Source organism: Capsicum annuum, chromosome 10, assembly GCF_002878395.1.
Source record: "Capsicum annuum cultivar UCD-10X-F1 chromosome 10, UCD10Xv1.1, whole genome shotgun sequence".
In the NCBI taxonomy this organism is placed as follows: Eukaryota; Viridiplantae; Streptophyta; class Magnoliopsida; order Solanales; family Solanaceae; genus Capsicum; species Capsicum annuum.
Window position 1 is genome coordinate 135,914,877 of NC_061120.1, and position 25,544 is coordinate 135,940,420.

Consider the following 25,544-nt stretch of genomic DNA (forward strand, 5'->3'; position numbering starts at 1 on the left):
GCCACCTGTCATCACATTTGCATCCATGCCTTCATTAAAAAGCCTTCTAACATGTCCCAAGGAAAATAAGAAATATAATCATGAAAATGAGAAGTCTAGACCAATATAAAGATTGTGGAAGCGAGAATACATTCAAAGGGTGTGTATTCCTCTGCTAAATTCTGTAATAGCACGATAAAATTGTCAAAGAGAAATTGTTTAGAATAAAAATAAAAAAAAAAATAATAAGAAAATGTATATTCAATAGTCACTAATTTTGTGGATTATAAAATACTCCATTTGTTCCTAGAAATAAAATGTGTACTTTAAAGGAGGAAAAGAAAAGAAATAACATTAATTTTTAATCCTTATTTCACTCTGTCGGATGGCACCTGGAGACAACACAACAATGTTATGTCATAGCTTTAACAAATGAATACTAATTTTTGACTTCTGTATATAAGAACATACCTCATATAATCCCACAAAGTGATTTCAACGAATAGTAGAGTGTACGGTAAGCTTACCTCCACTTCAGAGGTTGGTTTTGACAAACTCTCGCTGCAGAGACTGACCTGATTCTGTTTAAAGATTCAACACAAAAACTGAACAGTAATGCAATGAAAAACTCAGGTATAAGATTGTGACACTAATGTATGATTTTTGACATTAATAACAGATGATCAACAATAAATGGTGTGATTCCGTATAAGAAATGTCAAACATTCAATCCAATGTGAAGCGAATGAGAGATCGATCATGATATAATTGGAAGAAATTGAATTTCAATAACACATTTACGATCACGATCGACTATCATACCTTACATACAGTAAGCAGGATGCTTTGCCTTGGTTCCAATAGCTGAAGATTTGCAGGAACAGATATTCTAAGCTTCCTGAGGAAAGAAATTAGGGGCAATAGAACAGACACCTAATACAAAAAATTATGATTAAAAAAATTAGCAAGAGGCTATAAGAAACATAAGGCAACTGAATAGGACTACAACTCGTCTCACAAAAAGGCGACCCACATAATGCTCAAAAGAATAGGGAAGAAGAAAACATCTGGCAAACACAATATTGCTAAAATTCTATGTAGGCAATAACAGGAAAGATTCAAAGACTGCACCAGAATGAATAATACACCATCAGCACTCAAAGTTTCCAAGTGCACTCAAAGCTTCCAAAGCACTGTCGACCTATTCCTAGCCTTCTTTTTGGATCTATAAAATTGCTTATTGGATGCACAACTTTGGGACTCAAATTGTGATTCACTTCATTGAGAAGTGTTCACTTAAGTTTATGGTTTGCCATCCTGGCAACTATTTGGTGAGTTACCTGGCAAGAGATGAATGTCAGAATTTTTGAAGACAAATGAGAAAATATACTGAGTCTTAAGTTTAAATGCATGGGCGGAGCTACGTGAACTCCAGGGGTTCATGAACCCTTTTCGTCGAAAAATTACTGTATATATATAAGAATTTTCAGTGTGATACCAGATCGTCAGGTTGCAAATGGTGCACTGAAACTGCTGGATCTGAACTCAAATGGGTACGTCTTAACCCAAACGATCAAAACAAAAAAACTCACCCAAAAAAAAGAAATTTTACAACAAACCAAAGATAATAGGATGATTCATATTTTTTTCAATTAAATATATTAATTTTTTAATACATAAATGACTTATAATAATTAATTAGGGATGATATAGTAAAATCACGGTTAAAGCAACTGAAACAAATGTCATAAATATCAATTTTTTTAATTAAATATTATTAATTCTAATATATAAATGACTTATAATAATTAATTAGGGGTAATATAATAAAAAATAGTATTAATTCTAATACATATATGACTTATAATAATTAATTAAGGATAATATAGTAAATCACGGAGCAATCAGAGATCATACAGTAAATGACGAAGCAGCTGATTTTTTAATTAAATATTATTATTTTTTAATACATAAATGACTTATAATAATTAATTAGGAATGATATCGTAAAATCATAGTTAAAGAAACTGAAACAAACGTCAAAAATATTTATTTTTAATTAAATATTATTAATTCTAATATATAAATGACTTCTAATAATTAAATAATTTTAATATATAAATGACTTATAATAGTTAATTAGGGTAATATAATAAATTACTGAACAATTAGGGTTAATATAGGCAGACATGTCATCTATTTTTTTAATTAAATATTATTAATTTTGAAATACATAAATGACTTATAATAATTAATTAGGGATAATAGAGTAAAATCACGATTAAAGAAACTAAAACAAACGTCATAAATATCTACTTTTTAAATTAAATATTATTAATTTTAATATATAAATGACTTATAATAATTAATTAGGGGTAATATAATAAAAAAATATTATTAATTCTAATATATAAATGACTTATAATAATTAATTAGGGATAATATAGTAAATTATGAAACAATTAAGGATAAAATGGTAAATAATAAAGAGCTGGTTAATGACTTATAATAATTAATTAGGTTAATATAATAAAAAATATTATTAATTTTAATATATAAATGACTTATAATAATTAATTAGAGGTAATATAGAAAAAAAAAAAAAAAAAGTGATAATTTTTAAAATTAAAAATAATTAATGGGAAGCTTCCAATACCATCCACAACACATGGTGGTTCTTAAAGAAACAATAAAGGAGAAATAAATATTTTCTCCATCTTCTTTTATATGTGACATTTATTTAGTTCATTCAAAAAAATACTCCCTTCATTTCATTTTAATTGATTCTCTTTTTAAAAATATTTATTTCAATTTAGTTATCCTAATGAAATCAAGAGAATTTAAATATGTTTTTCCTATAATACCTCTATCATTAGATGACCAAACAAGATATATATATATATATATATATATATATATATATATATATATAAATTTATATTTACAAAACATAATTAATAAGATTAATTTGATAAAATAGACCCCTAATAAATATTTTTCTTAAAGGATGTTCTAAGTCTATAGAGGTCAACTAATATAAAATGAAGAGAGTAATTAATTTATTGTAATTAGAAATTAACTAAAAATTAAAATAATTTTGTCTCTATAAAATATTTAATATTATATATTTATTTTATTTTTTAATATTATGTGAAATTAAAAAGTGTTACGTAAAATGGAACGAAAAAATTAACTTATTAGGCTATATTGTGATTGGGGTATTTCCACGTTACATACAACATCAAGTAAATTTGTGGTTCAAATTTTTTATAAATTGATGATTGTTTTCATTTTGTGGAACCCACTTCTAGTGCCAAAAGTGGCATCCACGCGTGATGGCTCTAAAGGCCACAAATTGTAAATTGAGTAGTAAGTTATTGGCAAAAAGAAACATTTCATAAATCTAATTGAATCTACAATTTTGATTTTTTGCACACAAAACACAGTAAAAATTATTTTACCTTATAATGGCTTTTACCCATCATACAAAGTTAAGTTACTATTTTAATCAAATTACGGCATCCACACGTGGTGGTTCTAAAAGCCACAATAAGTGCAAAAGTGTGGCTGTGAGGACGATCAAAACTCGCCATTCCCCGACAGTAATATATATATATATATATATATATATACTAGATGTCAAGGGTTTGTGCTAGCGTGAGCTCAATATATATTATTTTTTTGTCTCAATTTATGTGACATAAATAGAATTTATATAATTGATCATATTTTTAATATATCTGTAAATATTTTAAGTTGTTAACTATTGTAATTTATAATAATTTTATGTATTTTTAAATAATATATATTATTCTCCTTGTTCAAACTTTTGTGGCATTGATAGTCAACTATGTAAGAATAATTTAAATTTTTAATAATTGATATTTATAATATTTTTTCTTCTATTCCAATTTACGTGATGCTGATATAATTTCGATAATCAACCAAAATATGTTATATTTTTTAATTTTTTTAAGTCGTTAATTATTGTAATTTATAATATTTTTATGCATTTTTTAGAATATATATCAAATTATTATTTTTTTTTAGATGTTTAAGTTGTTAACTATTATAATTTATAATATTTTTTTATGTAATTTTCAATTAATATATGTTACTCTCCTTGTCTAAACTTTTTTGGCGTTGATAGTTTAACTATATATCTAAAATAATTTTGATTTATAATATTTTTTCTTATATTCCAATTTAAGTGGTACTCATATAATTTCAAGAGTCCAACAAATATTTTATATCCTTTAAATTATTTAAGTTGTTAATTGTTATGATTTATATTATGTTTTACATATGTTTTTTGTCTCAATTTATGTGACACAAATAAAAATTAAATAATCATTTATTTTTTAAATATATTTTCATATATCTTAAGTTGTAAGCAATTGTAATTTATAATATCTTTTTGGCAAAGTAATTTACCATTTTAAGTTGTTAACTATTTGTAATTTATACTACTCTCTGTCTAAACTTTTATGACACTAATAGTCAATTATACTTTAAAAATAATTTAAGTTTTTAATAATTAGAATTTATATTCTTCTATTTCAATTTAAGTAACACTGATATAATTTCGAGAATCAACCAAATATCACGGTTGAAGTAACAAAGTACACGTCTTAAATGACTCATAATAACACTAACTAGAAGTGATACAACAAAATGCTATAAAAAAAATACTTATGAAAAAATTTTAAGTAGACATCATATAAAATTGTAAGTTAATTTAAAATATCAAGAGTTAATTTATCATTTTATGTCTATTTTATATTTTTTATTAAATATTATTAATTTTTTAATTGTTAAGCAACTTATAATAATTAATTAAGGGTGACATAGTAAAATTACGGTTGAAACAGCTGAAGCAAACATATCATAAATGTCTATTTTATTTTGTTAATTAAATATTATTATTTTTTAAATATTTAAATGACATATAATAATTAATTAGAAATGATATAGTAAAATGACGGAGCAAACAAATGAATTGGTCAGCAAGGAAGACGACAGGAAGCTCCTCAACTGCCTTTTATAATATAAGTAATAAAATAAAATAATATATATATATATATATATATATATATATATACTGGTCAAGTGGTTCAATACATTGGCTCTAATCTCGGCACTTCTTCAGTCTCATCTAGGAAATTTAGGGACTGACCAAAATACTTCTCTGCTTCCTGCCTTACAAAAGCTGAAAGATCCATTTCTTCATTGGATTCTAAACCATTTATCAATAGTTTAAAGGTCAACCTATCGGGATCACATCCTCTCATCTTCATCAAGTAAAAAACCTCCAGAGCAAGCCGTGTAAGATGAAATTTTATTAAGCTTTCCAACAATGCATAAAAGTCCTCAACGTCAGGTTCTAAACTACTTTCCATTTTTAATGCCATGATAAGACAGTTAATATCTTCAAGCATTTCATTACTTCCCAAGCAGGACACGATTTCAGCATACAGTTTGAGCTTCGGCCTATACGTCACCTCCTTCTGAACTTCCTCAAAAACCTGTATCAGGGTATCCATAATAATGAGGAGCTGCCAACATTTTGATAATCAATAAACATCTGATGAATCCAGAAGTACACAAGCTACTGTGGTGCAACTGTTCCAACTTTGATCATTATAATGTCTAATACGGTCTTGTCAATCATAAAATTGAACTGGAAACAACCATTCAAAGCACAACTTGGACAAAAGAAAGAAGAGAGAAAAAGATAGCTAAATTTGAAAGAAGATCAGAGCAAGAAAAAAAAACATGAAAAAGGTTGATCATGCTAACCTCCCCTCTAATTCACTACGAGAAGGATCTCTCTCTACGATGACACTAAATAAGTCTATCTGAAACATAGCATAAATGAGACATGCCACCTTGGAAGAATAAGATGACTGGATCATAGATTCTTTTTTTTAACCCGCCCGTTGACTCGCACACATGTCAGACTCCTTGGTCCGTGTTTCAAGATGGGTTGAATGGGGAGCCCACAGGCCAGCATCCGGAGCACGCAGATGATGAAGCACACCAGAGGCGCGCGCTGCCTGCAACAATCGAGGAGACGGCATTCCACAAGCGTATCGAGCGCCCGGGCTTTGGCCGCCCCCACAATCCACGTTGGTCTCTCACCTTCTCTGGCGCCCCCTTCCAAGGGCCCAAGGGGACCTGGGGCCAATTCGCTGCTGAGGACGCTTCTCCAGACTACAATTCGGACAAGGGGAATCCGACTGTTTAATTAAAACAAAGCATTGCGATGGTCCCAACAGATGTTCACGCAATGTGATTTTTTTTTTTTCAAAAAAAAAAAAAGAAAGCTTTCCCACGTTTTCTGTCTACTGCTAAGAAAACCCAAAAACCTCTAGAACTACTCTAATACATCACAACACCTGCACTCTCCCAACAGAAATAACCCAAACAATATGTAGAAATTGAGAAAATGCAACTGAGATTAAACTTAAAAGATGATGAAGTCTAATCAAGTACATATATTATGTAAGGTTAAGAGAATCAATAAGGTTATAGGTTAAATGTGCATTACAGCATGTCTAAGTTCATTGAACACAAGCTGGAGAATATTGTAGATCCACAGAAAATCGTGTAGTAGAATGTTCACATACCATATATTATCATGTCGAATATATAAGGAGTTCGTTTAAATGGTGTTAACTTATTCACTTGTGTCACATGATATCATAGACTCTACTATCTAGGTAAATAAACAGTAGTGGCCTAAGGCTGCCTGTCTAGCCAAAGTTTTTTTTAAATAGTTTTTTGTTTTAATTTTAAGCTATGTTGCTCGGATTCTCCAAAATTGTTGTCGCACCCGTGTCAAATTTTCCAAATGTGCAGCTTGGGGAGTATCCAACATGCACCCGTTGACATTTTTGGATAGTCCGAGCAACATAGGTTAACAGTAGATTGCAATGACAATACCAACATTCATGTCATTATCCAGTCAGCGTCCATCTCCCTTTCAAGTTAGCAAGGTACATTGCCAGTGATCACTAGCCAAGCAAGTAGTATCTTATCATTACTAGTAATATAATTCATTTAGCAGCACATCAATCCCCAAATGTAATCATGCTCATGAATTCATGATAACAGCATGACCCAGTTAATTCTAGCGGCAGCAAAAGATAAATGCCAATTTAACATAACTTAATTATCAGTTTCGATATTCGAACTCAAATAATTTCACCACCTTAAGTTTAGGGCAACTTGTTGAATCAAGAATATTTATGAGATTATGCGTTAAACTATATCAAAATTTCCAGCATTTCTACCTTAGGCAATGCAGCAGTCGAGGGTCATTGATGACCAAGACCCAGAATGGTATACATGAGGTGTTCAAAAATAAGGCAACCTACAGAAGTAGTTATGCCCAAGAAGGTTTTTGGAGCACAAGATGCAGACTCAGTCAATGTACTTCCAACTCAGATACCAACCTTGTCAACCAATTGAATGCCTTACTGTCATTCAGGTAACACCTGTGCTCGGTAGCTTGTGTGATAGATTTTTTATTACAACAGTGGCATTCGAGACAGCTTACATGCACCTTGACTGATTCACTATGTAGCTGTCACCACCCATCAGCACAGGTACCTTAGGCAGATAACATTTTTCTCGGATTTGAACCCTAGTTTTCAAGATTTTCACCTGCTTCATTAACGGCTGGGTCACACCTTTGGGTACTTGCGTTCTGGACATTGTGAGTACTGAACACCAGCCGGGCAATTGATGTGCTATAGAAATATAGCACTTTCGACGCTCAAAACGATAAAAATAAGTAAGTTTCTTAGGTTGTTTTGTTAGATATGATGTGTTTTGGGTATGTTTTGCAGGAAACTAGGTTTTGGATGCAAATCTGAAGAAAAAGAAGAAATTAAGTTTTTGGGTACATACAAGGCATTTTTGGGCGTATATGCTACTTGGCGGTGCAGAGACTAAGCTGCAGGAATAAAAAAAAAACCCTCCCACTTACAAAGACCACATACAGTCCGTATGTGCCACATACGGACGTATGTTATGGGAGGAGAAGTCCAGAGAGTTACAAGTTCAGTTCCCGAGGCCTGGTACATACAAAGTGCCACATACGGATATGTGCCACATACGGTCCGTATGTGACCTTTGTCGGTGCAAAAGTGCAAAGTCCAGAGAGTTGCAGAATCCAAGATGGAAGGGTGGTCACATATGTAGGACCACATACGGTCCGTATGTGCAACATACGGTCCGTATGTGACCTTTGTAAGTGGCCACCGATTTCGTTTTCCCTATTTTATTCGGGATTTGATTTTTTAGGGTTTCCTTGTATTCTATAAAAATACCCTATTGACGTTTTGTATTGAATCGACACACTTCATATACTCACAAACATATATTCTGATTCTGAGATCCAAATTTGGTCTTGGAATTACTTTGTATTGATTTTGGTTATTAATTCAGTTGAAGCTTTGGGCTTTTACTTGTTGATTATTGTGTGATGATTGAATGTTTTCATATATGAATTCCTTTAATCGTTGCACAACCATGAGCGGCTAATCTCCCTTAGCTAGGGTTGTGGGAACCCTGGCTATATAACGAAGTAGGGGAAGTGTCCAATCCTTCTAGATTATTGTCGATGCATGTATTGGGGTTTCCTTCGAGTCTATTGTTGTCTTAACGGTTGCAACATTAGGACCCAGCCTGTATTCACTACGAACCCGAAAGGGAGGTAGAGATTGGGAGAAGGAAATCACAATAGTGATTTGGGGTTAACTGCCAAAATAAGCTTGCTTGTATTATCTTCTTAAGACAGTTAACTTCCATCTAATCAACTTGAGATCGAGAGGAGATAGTTGAAATTGGGGTCCAAGGTAAGGGTTACTAAGGCGACACGTTGAGATCAAGAGGAGATGAGTAAGATTCACCAAATGGTGCCAAGAGGCGGTTGGCGATACCTATCTTACCAGATTCAACATGCGCAATAGTTGTACAGTTGGATTGAGCACGAGAAGCTTACTGAGTTAGAGGCCAGGGAAAACACAATCCTAGTATTCGTTTACGACTGAATTATAACCAGATTGATATTTGTTACTTGTTCGAAATTGTTCCTTCAACCCCCCACCCCCCACCCCCACACACATTTACTTTTCCAGTTCTGGCCGTGATCACAGCAGTTAAGAGCCACAATTCCACGTATTCCCTTGGGATTCGACCCCAATCTTTATTGGGTTACTATATTTGACAACGACCGCATAATCTTCAGATTGAAGGTTTAGCTTGAGCGTTATCAAATTTTGGCATCGTTGTTGGGGAATACAGTGTTGAGTTATGAATCAAAGTTGTTGCAGTTTGCGGGTATTTGTGTTCTTGTTCTTAGTTGGGTATACGCCGGTGTATGTCTAGCACACGGAGTAGAGGCAATCCCTTCTGAATCTGAATCCAGAAAGGATCCTACAAACGCCTAGTAGAATGACAGAGCCGAAGAGAGATGATATTCTTGAAGGGGTTCATGATGGCGCACACCAGGTGCCTCCCCTCCTCCTGAGGAGTTCAGGACATTATTGACCCACAGTTGTTAACACAAGCTGCTAATCAGAGGAGGGAAGAAGATGCTCAATGCATAGCTCGGGAGGCAGAGCTAGCTGTGCATAGACCGAAAGCAGACTGCCGAGCAGCACTCGATGGTAATCAAAACCGAGTTAGAGGTGGCCGAGCTCAAGTGATCCCAACATACCAGTATTTGCAGCCATATGAGAATGATGATGAGGATCTGGGGTACGTTGAGCCGGCAAAAACTGGAGCTATCATACCTCTTATTTTGCCCCAGGTGTTAAGTTTGACATAACTAGTGCAGTTCTTTAACTTGAAGAGTGTATTTGCGGGCTTGCCCACTGATGAAGCATATATGCACCTTGCAAATTTCATTAGGATCTGCAATTCATACACAAACCCAGGGGTGAATCAGGAGGCGCTTAGATTGAGGTTGTTCCCTTTCCGCTTACAGGAGAAGCATCTTTATGGTTAGGGGAACTTTCGAGAGGATCTATCACTACATGGAATGAGTTGCGCAGGCAATTCTTGAACCAGTTCTTTCCTCCATCCTGGATGTTGCAGCTTAAGGACGAGATTTATAATTTCAGGCAATTGCAGTTTGAGTCTATGTACGAGAATTGATTTAGGTTCAAGAAGAAGCTGAGTATGGTGTCCAACCATCGGATTTCAAGGACGAGCTTATTGGAGATATTCTACAGAGCCCTGACCATCAGTTCCGGAGCCATGACAAACATCATCTCTGGAGGAGTTTTTATAAGACTACGCTGGGAGGTAGCCTCGGATATTCTAGACCAAATTTCTCTCACTAATAGAGTGTGGCAAACTCGAGAGGCTGAAAGAGGTTCTGGCACTTATGCTATTGGTGCCTCCAGTGACCAGAGAGTAGATGATTCAATAGCGCAAGAAATTGCACTGCTAAGGACTGATCTTGGGTTGGCTAAGCAGTTTACGGCAGCGAGTTTCGAGAAAGTGAATGCAGTAGGAGCACAAGGTTCAGCTTCCAAAGCTTATGAGTCTGAATTAGAAGAGGCTAAGGACCTAGATTGTCAGTTAGCGGGTTTCTGAGCCCAAGGACAAGAAAACCAAGGTCGGAACTATTATGGTGACAAGTACAGAGGCCGTAGTAGGGAGCGAGATGATGATTGGAGACGGAAAGACGACTATAAGACGACTATAAGGAAAAGGGAGATAGGTACATTCAGCTTGGCAGTCGAGATACAGAATTGAGAACGGAGGCGATGTTGACCAAACTGGTGAAGGGACAAGAGAGTTAGGAGGCTACCATTAAGGAAATCAAGGCGGATATTTCAGGTTTGACCCAAAAGGTCGAGTCACATGCAACTACTATCGAGCAGTCAGAGCACCAGTTCGGGCAGATGTCGGCCACTTTAACCTTCCAAGTAACACAGTTCAAAATCCGAAGAACGATAGCCACTGTCTTGCTATTACCACTCGGAGTGGTAAATCTACTGTGGATCCCCCGTTGCCTGCTGTGGGTGAGTTGAAAGATGATAGCACTGTGATTGTTGACACTCCTATTGTGGAGTTAGACCCGACAACAGGTGTTAGGTTAGCGCTGGTGAGGGCACAGATAATGGTAAGGTCGTTGAGCCGAAAGTTCGACAAATCCCACGACCACCACCACCTTTTCCTCAAAGACTGAAGCAGAAGAGAGAGGAAGGTAAGTTCAAGCGAGTCATTGAGATGCTAAAAGAGTTGAGCTTGAACATCCCTCTTCTTGAGGCGTTGGAGCAAATGTCTGGATATGACAGGTTTATGAAGCAATTGGTTACGAAGACGAAAGGGGCTACTTTTGAGGACGTCGGTGGACTTCACCACTGTAGTGCAGCTACGCCTAAGTCTCTGGCTCAGAAAAGGGGTGATCCCAGCGCATTCACTATACCATGCAACATTGGGTCATCCAGATTTACCAGAGCTTTATGTGACTTAGGAGCCAACATAAACTTGATGTCGCTGGCTATATTCAAGCAATTGGGCTTGAGCCCTCCTGAACCAACTACGATACGGTTGTTGATGGCTGACCGCACCGTGAAGACCTGTGGGCATTTCTTTTGATGTGATAGTGAAAGCCGATAACTTCATCTTTCCAGCTGACTTTGTCATTCTAGATTATGAGGTTGATGTCGAGATACCCATCATATTGGGGAGACCATTTATGGACACAAGTAGAGCTAACATGGAGAAAAAGGATTTGAAGTTCAGAGTTAATGGTGAAGAAGTCACTTTCAAGGTCTGAAAAACGATTAAACAGCCTACCGACATGAGAGTGTTGTCAGTTATTGATTGTATTGATGACCTAGGAGGGTACTCTTTTGGGTATCTTGATGAATTTTGAGTAGTCAAGGTACCCACGTCGTGCCACGACATTTAATCAAGCATTGCATGGGAGGCAACCCTGGGCTTGTTGGTAAAGTCTGAGTAACCAACATAGCCACGTCGTGCTGCAACGTTAAATCAAGCGCTGGGTGGGAGGCAACCCACTATTTAGTGTTCACTTTGTTTTGTTTTTGTAAGTTCATAGCTTAAGAGGAAAGGCTTGGAATGCGGTAAAAATTGTAAAATTCATCATCTTCCAAGTAAGGGGGACTCGGTGACCAATTCATCAAGGTCATAAGTCCCACATAGGCAGGTAAGTTATGCTTAAATTGAAAAGATAGAATTTTGAGAGTTTTTCTAGGGAAGTGAGGTTAAGATGGTTTGGTCATGTGATGAGGAGGGGCACGGATGCCCCAGTTCGTAGGTGTGAGCGGTTGGCCTTGGATGGCTTCAAGCGGGGTAGGAGTAGGTCGAAGAAATACTGAAGAGAAGTGATTAAACGTGACATGGAGCAGTTACAGTTAACTGAGGACATGACCCTGGATAGGAAGATATGGAGGAATAGCATTAGGATAGAGGGTTAAGGGTGTGGTTGAGACGTTGTCATTATTTAGGGGACTTTGGGGTCTTGTGTTTGGCAACGTACAATTTTCTGTGGATGTCGTACCGTTGTTATTTTATTGTGTTCTAGGATTTTCATGCTTTTGTATGCTATCTTCTAACTTGAGCTGGGGGTGTATCGGAAACAGCCTCTCTACCTCTTTAGAGGTAGTGGTATGGACTGCGTAACTCTACCCTCCCCAGACCCCACTATGTGGGAATATACTGGGTATGTTGTTGTTGTTGTTTCTAGGGAATTTCTGGACTTGAACAACAACAACAACAACAAACAATCCCGTATATTCCCACATAGTGGGGTCTGGACTTGAACCTACGAAAATATTTGCAGGACCATAAATATCATTTACGACCTTGCAAGTAGCAAAATAAGTGTTAAAACACAAAGTCCAGAGAGTACGGAACTTGGGCCCACCAATGCCTAATTAAACCCTATGCCAGCCTCCCCTCTTTATTTAAGCCCTATTTACTCATTCTTCACTTACAAAACTCTCAAAATTCCTCTTCATTCTTAAAAAATCAAACTCCCTCTCAAATTTAAAACTACCCACGTTCCCACTCATAAGTAAAGGCTAAATTAATACTTGTTCGAGGTACCAACTTGTCCTAAGGCATTAAATACAAGTTCAATCTTGGATTTTGCTTCACTTCTTCATAGTCTTCCCGGTCTCTCAAAGAAAAGGCAACTTTCTTGGCTCCTAATATAGTATTTTGATCTAAATGATAAACAAGTAAGTTGATATGTTTATTTCAATGCAAAATATGTAGAAACTATCATGCTTATATGTGGGAGCTTTGAAGTAGCCTAAAATTTTAATATAGGGCTTTGTTCTTGAGTTAAACTCTAAGATTAGGCCCTAAACGGAAGTTGAACTTGAACAAGTAGAGGAATACCAAAAGTTTGGCATGTTAGTTTGAATTGAAAAATATGATTAGTAGTATATGTGTGCACATTGGACATGTTGGGACTGCGAATAAGTTATAGGGATGTGAAAATTGACGAAAAATTCAAAGTTTTCGAATTTTGAGTTTTTCTTCAACTTTTGCGGTCCCTCATTATTTGTTGAATGCTAACACTCGATTTTTCACGTACACATGGCTCCTAAAGATTCAAAGAAGAAAGCCCCAACATCTAGACGACAGGTTGACTCTCCTGAGAGTAGTAGCTCGGAGGAGTTATACTCACTAGCCTAGACTAGAGAAGCTCGGACCAAAGCAGCCCTGACCAAGACAACAGGACCAATGACTAAGGGTAAGAGGCAGGCTGCTGTTGAGGCTATTATTATGGACAAAATGGGTGTACAGATTGTAAAGAAATCACAGTGGGGCAAGCGGCCAGCTTCTACTCGGCCTATGACAAAGGCTGAAGGCTATTGAGTTCCTAGGTTGGTCGAGGATGAAGACAACCCAGACATCACCACCACACCCTCCCAGTTTGATGAGGGAGATGATAAGGAAGAGAAGGAGGCAGATTCTAAGTCAGCACCAGCAGCGGTTACAAAGGATCCTCGGTCTGAGGAAGGGTCCCAAGATGAGTGATGCAACAGATGAAGAGTCATCATCAGCACAGTACCCTAGTCTGAGGAGGGTACCGATCAGGCTTCCCGCCAGGTGCCAGCTTCTGATTCACAGGCACCAGCTCAGCAGGGTCAAACTTCGACCCCACGCACATCTCGGATGAGCCTATTGATGAGGTGCACCCGAGGTGGTGTGTGGAGGGCCTTCGAACTATATTTGAGCGGGACAACAGTATTTTGAGAAAGACCGGCCGGCCCAAGAGGGTCATTTATGAGGAAAGACAAATTGACTTATCGGGGTTGGCCGGAGCACCACAACTGCGGGCAAGTTTTGAGCGATATCAGCTAGGGTGGATGACCTGTACCCTAGGTACTTACAGCCCGACATTGATACGGGAATTCTACGCATCATACCATGCCACTTTGGCTTTGACTGCACCCAAGAGGGCTATTTCGATGCAACTTGATCAACCACAGCTTGAGCAAACACTAGTTAGAGGGGTTATGGTTGACATATCAACGGTGGCCATCCGTCAAGTTCTCTTTGAGCCAGACTATGTTGTGCCAGCATCCACAGCAGAGTGTGATTACAGATTGCGAGTTGCACGAGAGAGTAGAGATGGTGACATGAATCGTTGGATATATTTCACCTCTGGGTGTTGAGACCCCTTGGATTAAGGGGCACGGTATGATAAAAAAGGCAGCACTGACATTTGCTGCGAAGTTCTGGAGGTTGTTGGTTCGATTTAGATTGTGTCCGACTGTTGCGGACAATGCATTGACTTGGGATGGAGCTGCTCTTGTTGCTAGTATGATGGCCGGATATGACATTGATTATGCAGCTATTATCAGGCATGAGATTCACGAGAGAGCTTTCGGTGGGATGACAACTCTGCCATTCCCATTTCTGGTCCAGAGACTATGCGATGAGGCCGGTGTGCCTGATATTCCGAGAGTTGATGTGAGAATACAGACGACAACCAGAGCACATACTAGGTAGATGAAGGATGCGGCACGTATGCCTACTATAGTACCTCCGGCCCAGTCTAAGGGCCCATCAGTACCTACAGAGTCTATTGAGACACAAGGAGGTGATGTGGGACTTAGTGATGATCTTGAGATGGGGGAGCAGAGAGAGGCCCCCGATTTGAGCACTCAGGGTGAGGGGACACCAGCTACTTCTACATCAGCCCTAGTTTCCGCTTTAGAGCCGGTGGGTGCATCTTCAATGCCCCCTCGCCCTTCCACTACAGGTACTGCTTCAGGTATGACTATTGTATCTCATGAGTTTTTTCAGAGCTTATTGAACAGTCAGAGAGCCATCGAAGCTAGGTTACGAAATGTTGAGACCGAGGCGACTACTCTACATGGGCAGATCCGGCAATGGGTCCGGACTAGACTAGAGACGAAAGAGACTAGATGAGATGTTGCACACAAAGCTACAATGTCAGAGTTACGTGCTGACTTACAAGCACGTACTGATGCTTTCGAGAGACGTGTTGCAGCTTGATTTGTAGAGATTAAGATGTCGGATCAAGGACATATGAGGGAGGAGGTGGATATCTTGCGAGCAAAGGTATGCTTTTTGATAGAGAGTCATATGACAACCACCCCTCCAGTCATTCAGAAATCACCTCCGCGCGGGCCCAATCGCTTTGATTTATTTGCGGAGGATGAGGAGGTCCCCGTAGTTGGGACCAAGAGAGGTCACGTGGGGGACCTGCAGGATCCTAGTGGTCCATATGACCAGACACTGAAAACGGCCAGACATGAGTCGGTGGAGACTGATTTTATTGATCGGCAGAGGCAAGCTAAGCTAACAGCAGGTGCATATTCTAGTAGTGCACCACCGACACCATCGCCTCCACCAGTGGATATACCTCCATCTGAGGAAGATCATGACACGGACCCCTAGTGCGTCCCAGGTATGTCCTCATTCCCTTTGTTTTATATTATTTTAGTACATTGAGGACAGTGCGCAATCTTTTAGCTGGGAGTGGGGTATACCATAGCCGCCGCAGGTTTTTGTTATCGTGCTTCTTTTCCTATCGGCCGCGGTACGATAGTAGAACCGACATGTCTAGGTTAAAATCTGTGTCGTATTGTGTTTTGTTTCATATTGTGCTGTGTTTTTGTGTAATTAGGAGATTTTTAAGTATTTAGGGCAGTTGTCATGTTTTTTGTTGATTTTGAGAAAAATGATACCCCTTCAAAAATGTGTTTTTAGAACTGTGTGAATGTATAAATGTGTGACCATTGTGGATCTTGTTATGGCATTTGGATTAGGGACATGATAATCACTTGCTAACAATTGCATGAACCAGATAGGTAGTACAACAACAACAACAACAAACCCAGTGTATTCCCACTTAGTGGGGTCTGGGGGGGGTAAGATGTACGCAGTCCATACCTCTACCTCTGATGAAGTAGAAAGGCTGTTTCCGAAAGACCCCCGGCAAACCAGATAGGTAGTAGCTTGTAATATTGACTCTGTGTCGTGTATGTGAGATACTGCTTAGTTCCCTTTGTGTGTTAAATCTAAAACTTGCCCGATTAATCTTTCCTAGGTTGTAGGATAGTTGGTTAGGAAAGGATCATAGGTCGTTTTTATGTTGGTCCAATTTTAGCCTAAATGACCTTCCATGTGTGAATTATATATCCCTTGATCCTTATTTTTTAGCCTATATAGTCTATTTTTCTTTTTACACCTTTCACCTTCCCATTTATGTTACAATAAACCCTATGTGGGCCCTGTTCCTCCTTGGACATTTTTGCACCTCAACGCAGGCAAATCGCCTAAGTTGAGGGTGGCTATCAAAGGGGTGTGTAATGCAAAGTGGATATATCGAAGGGTAAAATAAGAGGAAAAGATCGTAGGGTTGAGTGTGGTAGATAAAGAAAAAAAAGAAAAGAAAAATTATGAAAATGTGAAAAAGAAAGAATAAAGACCAAACCCAACCTGAATGTGCAATAAAGAATAAAAAGGGAGAAATACGGGTGGAATAAAAAGGAAACTGGTTAAAGTGTGGACCCCTAAGTTAGTGTAGTGCCAAAGAGGCTTAGTCACTTGATATATCCATATGTACCATACCAGCCCGTCAAGCCTATATTATAAGCTGAATAAAGTCCTATAATGATCCTAACTTGACTGTCCGAAAACTAAGGTAAAGAAAATAAGAACAAGCCTATGGTATTTGATACACATTGATTGGAACTTCTTTTTTTAGTGTGATTGTCTCTTGACTGTCCTTGCATTAACATGCATTATTTCATATGAGTGAGAGGGACTTATGAGTCATATTTCTAGCTGCTTACTAGTTTGGGTAGTGTAACTTGAATATATGCATGGTTGTCTGTTGCTAATATAATGTCATAGCTTGATCCCCTTGTGTCACATTGTTGTGCTTCATGTTTATACACAGTTGGTTTTGAAAGGTTAAAAGGGAAAGGGTAATGTGTTTTGAGCTTTAAGTGTTGATTGAATGCCTTGGATAGCTTAGATTCTCCTAGTTAAGTGTCGTGTTTTGTTTTGTTTTATTGTGTTGCCTGAAGACATACAAACGTTCTAAGTTGAGGGTGTTGATATGCTATAGAAATATAGCACTTTTGACGCTTAAAACGATGAAAATATGCAAGTTTCTTAGGTTGTTTCGTTAGATATGATATGTTTTGGGTATGTTTTGCAGGAAACTAGGTTTTAGATGCAAATCAGAAGAAAAAAAAAATTTGAAGTTTTTAGGAACATACAAAGGCATTTTTGGGCATATATGCTACATAATTGGCGTATGTGAGCAGAGTATGTTGAAGAACTGAAAGTCCAGAGGCTAAGCTGCAAGGAAAAAAAGCAAACCCTCCCACTTACAAAGACCACATACGGTCTGTGTGTGCCACATAAGGTCCGTATGTGGCCAACGTATGTCCTGGGAGGAAAAGTCCAGAGAGTTGCAAGTTCAGTTCCTGAGGCTTGAAACATACAAAGTGCCATATACGGTCTGTATGTGACCTTTGTCGGTGCAAAAGTGCAAAGTCCAGAGAGTTGCAGAATCCAAGATGGAAGGGTGGTCACATACATTGGACCATATACGGTCCGTATGTGCAACATACAGTCCGTATGTGACCTTTGTAAGCGGTCACCGACTTCGTTTTTCCTTTTTCATTTGGGATTTGATTTTTTAGGGTTTCCTTGTATTCTATAAATACCCTATTGACGTTTTGTATTGAGTTAACGCACTCCATATACTAACAAACATATATTCTGATTCTGAGATTAGAATTTGGTCTTAGAATTACTTTGTATTGATTTTGGTTATTAATTCAGTTGAAGCTTTGGGTTTTTACTTATTGATTATTGTGTAATTATTGAATGTTTTCAAATATGAGTTCCTTTAATCATTGCACAACCATGAGCAGCTAATCTCCCTTAGCTAGGGTTATGGAACCTGGCTATATAACAAAGTAGGGGAAATGTTCAATCCTTCTAGATTATTGTTTATACATGTATTGGGGTTTCCTTTGAGTTTATTGATGTCTTAACGATTGCAAACATTAGGACCCAACCTGTATTCACTACGAACCCGAGAGGGAGGTAGAGATTGGGAGAAGGAAATTACAACAGTGATTTGGGGTTAACTACCCAAATAAGCTAACTTGTATTATCTTCTTAAGACGGTTAACTTCCATCTAATCAACTTGAGACTGAGGAGAGATAGTTGAAAATGGGGTCCAAGGTAAGGGCTAGTAAGGCAACACTCTGAGACTGAGAGGAGATGAGTGAGATTCACCAAATGGTGCCGAGAGGCGGTTGGTGATACCTATCTTACCAGATTCTACATGTACAACAGTTGTTCAGTTGGATTGAGCACGAGAAGCTTACCGAGTTAGAGGGCAGGGGGAACACAATCCTAGTGTTTGTTTATGACTGAATTACAACTAGAGTTGATATTCGTTACTTGTTTGAAATTGTCAGTAATCTTTGCCAAATCATCAAAACAAATTCGGGGTTTGAGAATGCAAATAAGTAGAATAATTCTTTCTCCAACACATACAAATCCTTGGATGAAGGAATCTTCTCAACTTTACATATGAGACTAAAAATGGATTCCAATCTCCGCCTCACGCAGCCCAGCCAACTCAAAAGAAGAAGTCTTTGGAGGATGTTCAGTTGTTCATGCAAAGGAGATGTGTACCAATTAGCGTGTAGCTACTGGGATAATTCTATGTCATATTGACACTATAGAAAAGAACACTGGTAACTCTATACAGATAATCAACTGTTGTTTGTCATTTCAATTCTGGTGTAAAAAGAATTATGTAGTAGATATAGAATCACTTGTATTTCATAATTATATACTGCCAGTATCTTCTTGGTCCTGAGGAATACAAGTTACCTTTATTTTTAAAAAAAAAAAAAAATCGGTCCTCTTATGTTATTGTATTTAAGGATACAAGTTTAATCGGTACTCTGATATATGTGGAATGCAAGTTTAATTACGTGAGGCGGGAGAATGAGGTAGTAGTGAAGCTGGAAGCACAGGAGGTATGCAAGAGGGATAAGTTCAAGTATCTTGGGTCCGTGATCCAGAGTAACGGTGAGATTGACGAGGATGTCTCGCACCGTATTGGGGCGGGATGGATGAAGTGGAAACTCGCGTCGGGGGTGCTGTGTGATAAGAAGGTGCCGCCCAAGCTTAAAGGCAAATTCTACAGGGTGGTAGTCCGTCCGGCCTTGCTGTATGGAGCGGAGTGTTGGCCAGTTAAGAACTAGCACATCCAAAAAATGAAGGTGGCAGAAATGCGGATGTTGCGCTGGATGTGTGGACTGACTAGAGGGGATAGAGTTCGGAATGAGACTATCCAGGAGAAGGTTGGTGTGACTTCAGTGGAGTGCAAGATGCGGGAAGCACGATTGAGATGGTTCGGACACGTGAAGAGGAGGGGCATGGATGCCCCGGTCCGTAGGTGTGAGAGGCTAACGTTGGATGGTTTTAGGCGGGGTAGGGGTAGGCCGAAGAAGTACTGGGGTGAGGTGATTAGGCGGGACATGGAACAGTTACAGCTCACCGAGGACATGATCCTAGATAAGAAGGTCTGGAAGACGCGAATTACGGCAGAGGATTAGGGCCAGTTTGGGTCGCTAGTGTAGGGAACTACGTGGTGGGGGTTTTATTCCTGTTATGATTCCGCGTTCCGTGTTCCATGTTTTATTACGAATCTGTGTGCTTTCCTCTGCTTTCCTCTGTTTACTATTACTTATGGGTGCCGTATTTATGTTATGTAATCTGCTTCTATCTGCTAATCTGCTTCTGTGCTTTACTATGTGTTTGTGTGGTATCTCGTGCCTTGAGCCGGGGGTCTTTCGGAAACAGCCTTTCTACTTCATCAGAGGTAGAGGTATGGACTGCGTACATCTTACCCTCCAGACCCCACTAGGTGGGAATACACTGGGTTTGTTGTTGTTGTTGTTGTTATGTTATTGTATTTGTGGATGATATGGTATTACTGAACACGATCAGGTACGATCAGGAAGGATTGAGTAATTAAAACAACACCTCCTTTTTAATTCTCGTTAAAAAACTAGGGATGACGTATGTTCATTTAGGGAATAAAAGTTGCTTAGCCCCCTAGCAGGAATGTGGTCATCAGAAAAAGGGATAGCACTCCTGATATCTTTGACGAAAGCGGAATGATTGACTGTCGACTGGTCCAGGTCAGAAACTTTTTTATTTTGATAAAGCTGATCCATGTCTGAAACTTTTATGCGAAGATCAGCAAAATACTCAAATTATCAGGTTGGCAGATGCAAATGGGTTGAAACTCTATGTAATAGGTGATTCACATGCAGTATCATGTACTGAATGATGTGATCAAGTACAGAAGTCGAGTATAGAGATACGATGTTGGTAAGTCGAGTATAGAGATATGATGTTGGTAAAAATTGAGCTTATGTAGATGAAACAATTACCTAAGAGTTAAAAGCTCAGAAGGTACAATAAATGAAATTGATTTCTGAATCAAGTAACTGTACATATCATATTTACTCCATAGATACATTGAGATTGGTCTTCACTTATACTGTCGAAAGTACAATTTTGACTTCACAACTAGTTCTGCTTGGCTGATACATTGACCAAAGCACTCTAAGGACCTCGGATAATGTATAATTGAGGCAAGATTGGAGCCTATAGTCTAACTCTCCATCTTGAGAAGGAATACTACAATATAATCTGATTCACTACATCATTATAGGAGAACAGAATATTCCAACACTCCATAGTATATTATGGAACAATTTGTATTTAATTGTGGAACACTTAATAATGTTGTTAGGCATAAATAACAGTTACATAACTAATAATTGGCCCCTTCTTCTATATGAGGAACTTCTTATATGCATACTGTCTCATAAAACGTTCTCCTTTTCCTTCTTGTTTCACATCTCCGATTTTCTCAAATCGAACTCTCTATGAACCCAGATTCAATAACTGGACATTAGCAGCCTGAAATAAAAACGTCTGCCTTCCATTTCTGGGAAAGCATCTTTGAAAGTCTGTTTCCCTGAATTATCCTACTGTTCCAACTCAAGATTTTTGGCAAACATCTCCCAATATTTTCTCACCAGAATTATCCTCATGATTGACTAGAAATTCCAATTTTTTCAGTTTCATCTTATCTTTCAGCCTTGAACTGAAGAAGAATTTTATTAATTCTCCACCCACCTGCTCTCAAATAAGCTTACAAGTCCTCCCAAACCTTTTTACATATTACCCTCAATTGCTTGCTTAGTTTCTCGAAACATTCCTTTTACCATTTTGACACTTCTGCTTAGTATGTGGTATCCATCTTTACCTATCCATGTTTGACTTGGCACAGCCTTAAGAAGCAACAAATAAAAAGGCAATTTTACTATACCACCTTTCGAATATAATAAATTCAATACTTTGAAAACTACACTATAATTAATAACAAGGATAAAATAGATATAAGATGTTAAATTATCTCATGATTTTTCCAAAGAAGTAAAGTGGGACAACTATTTTCAGTATACCGGACAAGAGGAAGTATGTCGAAGGAGGCAAATTGGGGTTTCTATTTTTCTTTCAGTTGGGAGATTACCTAAACGATATGAGATTTCCGAGGAGTCACTAATTACAACAACAACAACATACCCCGTGGAATCCCACTTGTGCGATCAGGGGAGAGTAGAGTGTATGCACGCCTTACCACTATCTCGTGGAGGAGTCAGTAATAACAGCATCGTTAAAACTAGAATATGAAGAGTAGATGAGTGGCGCGCTTCGCTAACCTTGAGAGCTAAAAGGCATTGATTCTGGCGGAGAAGTTCGCGGAGAACGGCAATCATATCACTCTTGAGCAAACGCCTGATCTTGCTATTAAACACCTGTTCTACCGCCACGGCATCATCGTTTTTGCTGGCCACTCGCTTCAGTGCTTGAACAGCTTGAATTGCTTCAATACTGAGGTTTCTTCCCTTCTGCAAGGGCTTTCGATTTTTGCTCCTGTCTCTCATACCAATTCTCATATTTCCACCACATTTTGACCTGACTACGATTTTCCATAGAAAGCGCCGGCCGCCAATCCGTGTGTCAAGAGGATATATCGCACATTGGAACCAGCTACTCATCATGACACTAGAGAGATGAAAAGTCTGTCTGGTTGGTTGCTCAAATGCTCTGTTTTGAAACAGGAACGACCGGCAAGTTCAAGCAATAAGAGGGTGTTTTGATGGGTTATTTTAAGTGTTTTCAAGTCAAAAATAGTGTGTCTAGGTAAATTTTTAAAATGTTAAAAGTATTTTATTTTAAATTTAAAAGGTATAAATAAGTTAAAAATCAAAAGCTAGAACTTCTATCTTTTGACTTATAAGCAAAAAAAAAAATAAGCTCATTCAAACGGGCTCTAAGTCATTTTACACTTTTTAAAATGTTTGGTAACTTTCAAAATTACTTTTAAAAAAAAAAAAAAAATTATTTTTTAAAGTCAAAAGTATTTTAACTCCTACTTTTTATTTTGGGCTCTCACATATTTTAAAATTATTCTCATGTTCTAAAATATTTATTCTCTTCTACCATTTTTGTGTTTTCTCTCTATTTTTGTGTTTCTCTCTTCCATTTTTCTCTTCATTTGTGTCTTTATTTCTTTTTTTTAATGGGTCGCGAGCAATTTGATGCTTGTAGGGTTTATGCGAAATTGAGAAGAATTATTTTTTGGTAGTTCATTTGACTGAACAACAAATTTTAATGAGTCGGTAGCAATTTAGCTTCTTATTGGGCGATTTTTGTTCAATTTTCTTGAAGAAAAACGAAAAATCAATAAACCTATTTGATTGAAACAATAATTTTTGTTCCTTTCTGAGTGTTTTTTGTTCAATTTTCAAAAGAAAAAAAATCTCATAAAATAAAAATGGGTTAATTAGTGTGGCGAAATTCACAAAGAAAAACGGATCCACATAGCTTAAACAACAAATTTTGCTCCTTTTTAATCTCTTTTGTTCAATTTTAAGAAGAAAAATGGAGCACAAATAACTTATTCATTCATAGAAATATTTTTAAAAAAATAAATGTATTAAGTAATTTACATTGAAACTAAATTAAAATATAAATTAATTTAAATTTAAATTATTTTTAAAATAAAATCTAATAGTAATCAACTTTATATAATGTTAGCAACTATAATGGTATTTCAGACATTTTGACTAAAAGAAAGTGCTTAACAATAGTTGTATACCAAACACATCAACAATTTTTTTCAGTTTTAGTATTTTTATCCAAACACGTAACTGCTTATTTTTAAAATAAGTTTCAGCACTTTCAAAAGCACTTTTAGAGCCCGTTTGAATAGGCTGGAAAAAAGTTCTTTAAAAATTTTTTTGAAAGTGCTGAACTTATTTTAAAAAAGGAATCTTTCAAAAATAGCAGAATTTTACTATAAAACCCACCTTCCATAGTGACATTTTACATAATTACCATTTATAGCCGTTGTATTCGATTTACGCCCGCTGTATTCAGTTTTACAGATAGTATGAATATAGTCCCTATATAGTCGTTGTATTCGATTCATAGCTGTTGTAGTCACTTTTACTTAGTGGTCTGTATTCATAAAATCATAAATACACTACATAGTTAGTCACGCCAAAAACACTATCGTTTTTTTTCTTTTTCATTTTCCTATATTTTTTCTTTTGTCGTGTTTTCCTTGTTTTTCTTCTTCTTTTTCTATTTTTTCAAATTTTTATTTTTTCATTTTTTTATTTTATTTTTTCTCTCTTCTATCTTTAACTTTTATTTCTCTTTCTTCTTTTCTTTTCTTATTTATTTTTTTTGTACTTATTTTCTTTATCATTTTTTTATTCTATTTCATATTTTTTATATTTTCAAAAAATATGACTACTCGAGCACAAGTCATGGATGATAACATAAATATCACAACTATTTATCATATTTGTAGTCACACCGTCATTTATATTTTTGTATTCGTTGATACAACTGCATTTGTATTTATATTTTAAAGTTCATGTTTGTATTTGTATTTTGTAGTTCGCAATATATTTGTATTTTATAGTTCACACTTTTATTTGTATTTGTTAGTTCGCACCATTATTTATATTTTTATATAATTCGCACTTGTATTTTAAAATTATTCTGTATTTGTATTTTATAATTGATTGTATATTATATTGGAATATATTTGTATTGTGGCTTTTATGTGTTTGCATATTTAGATTATATTTGTATTTATATTCTATTTTCGTCGATGTCTTTTTATTTCTAAAGAATTATTTTGTATTTGTATTTGTAAGTTTATTACATATTGTATTTAACCGTTACTATGTATAATTTGTATTCTATTTTCGTTGATGTATTTGTATTTTTAAAGAATTATTTTATATTTATATTTATAAGTTGATCGTATATTGTATTTGTATTTATAATTTCATTTGTTTGTATTTGAATTTGTAGTTGACAACATCATTTGTATCTTTAAACATTAGAAAAAAATTAATATTTTTCTTTCTATGAAGACTTGTATTTACATTTATTGATACAATTTGCATCATAATAAAAATAATAAATTATACAAATACAAATGTTACATCTGTATCAATGACACATGTTTATACAACTTGAACCATATGCATACAAAATGATACTTGTTTATATACAAATATAAATGATAAATTTGAAATACGAAACACAATGATATATTTGCATTGAAAGACAAATAGCTTATTTATGTATTTTAATCTCAAGCAAATACAAATATAATTAATCAATATACTTATTTATATACAAAAATAGGAATGATAATTTATACATATTGACAACTAAACTATTCAACTACAATAATAAATTTATTTAAAATACATAATATGATACAAAAAAATATAAAATACAAAATACAACAACAAACTAAAAAGTATAAAAAAATAAAAAAGGAGAAAAAGTGAGCAAAAAAATAAAAAAGAACGTAAAAAGAATCAAAGAAAATGAAAAAGAAAAAAAGACTGCAAAAAAAAAAAAAGAAATATAG

General features: G+C 36.3%; 1 protein-coding gene and 1 long non-coding RNA gene across 3 annotated transcripts; one reads left to right on the forward strand and one right to left on the reverse strand.

Annotated features, from left to right (window-relative positions):
* Nucleotides 1–4,934: 4,934 nt before the first annotated feature.
* Nucleotides 4,935–22,740, reverse strand: LOC107863943 (protein THYLAKOID ASSEMBLY 8, chloroplastic). Of its 2 annotated transcripts, none has more exons than XM_016710152.2 (2): nucleotides 22,300–22,733; nucleotides 4,935–5,504 (listed from the first exon to the last, which is right to left on the reverse strand). In XM_016710152.2, the coding sequence occupies exons 1-2, from the start codon at nucleotides 22,639–22,641 to the stop codon at nucleotides 5,094–5,096; spliced, it is 753 nt and encodes a 250-aa protein (XP_016565638.2). In that variant the 5' UTR covers nucleotides 22,642–22,733; the 3' UTR covers nucleotides 4,935–5,093. The 2 variants fall into 2 exon arrangements, with proteins under 2 accessions (XP_016565638.2, XP_016565639.2); XM_016710153.2 differs by lacking the exon at nucleotides 4,935–5,504 and adding an exon at nucleotides 5,627–6,192 and having other exon boundaries at nucleotides 22,300–22,740.
* On the forward strand, nucleotides 6,188–7,975 carry LOC124888033. The gene is made up of 2 exons (XR_007045889.1): nucleotides 6,188–7,471; nucleotides 7,833–7,975. It is a non-coding gene; the product is annotated as an uncharacterized LOC124888033 (long non-coding RNA).
* Nucleotides 22,741–25,544: the final 2,804 nt, after the last annotated feature.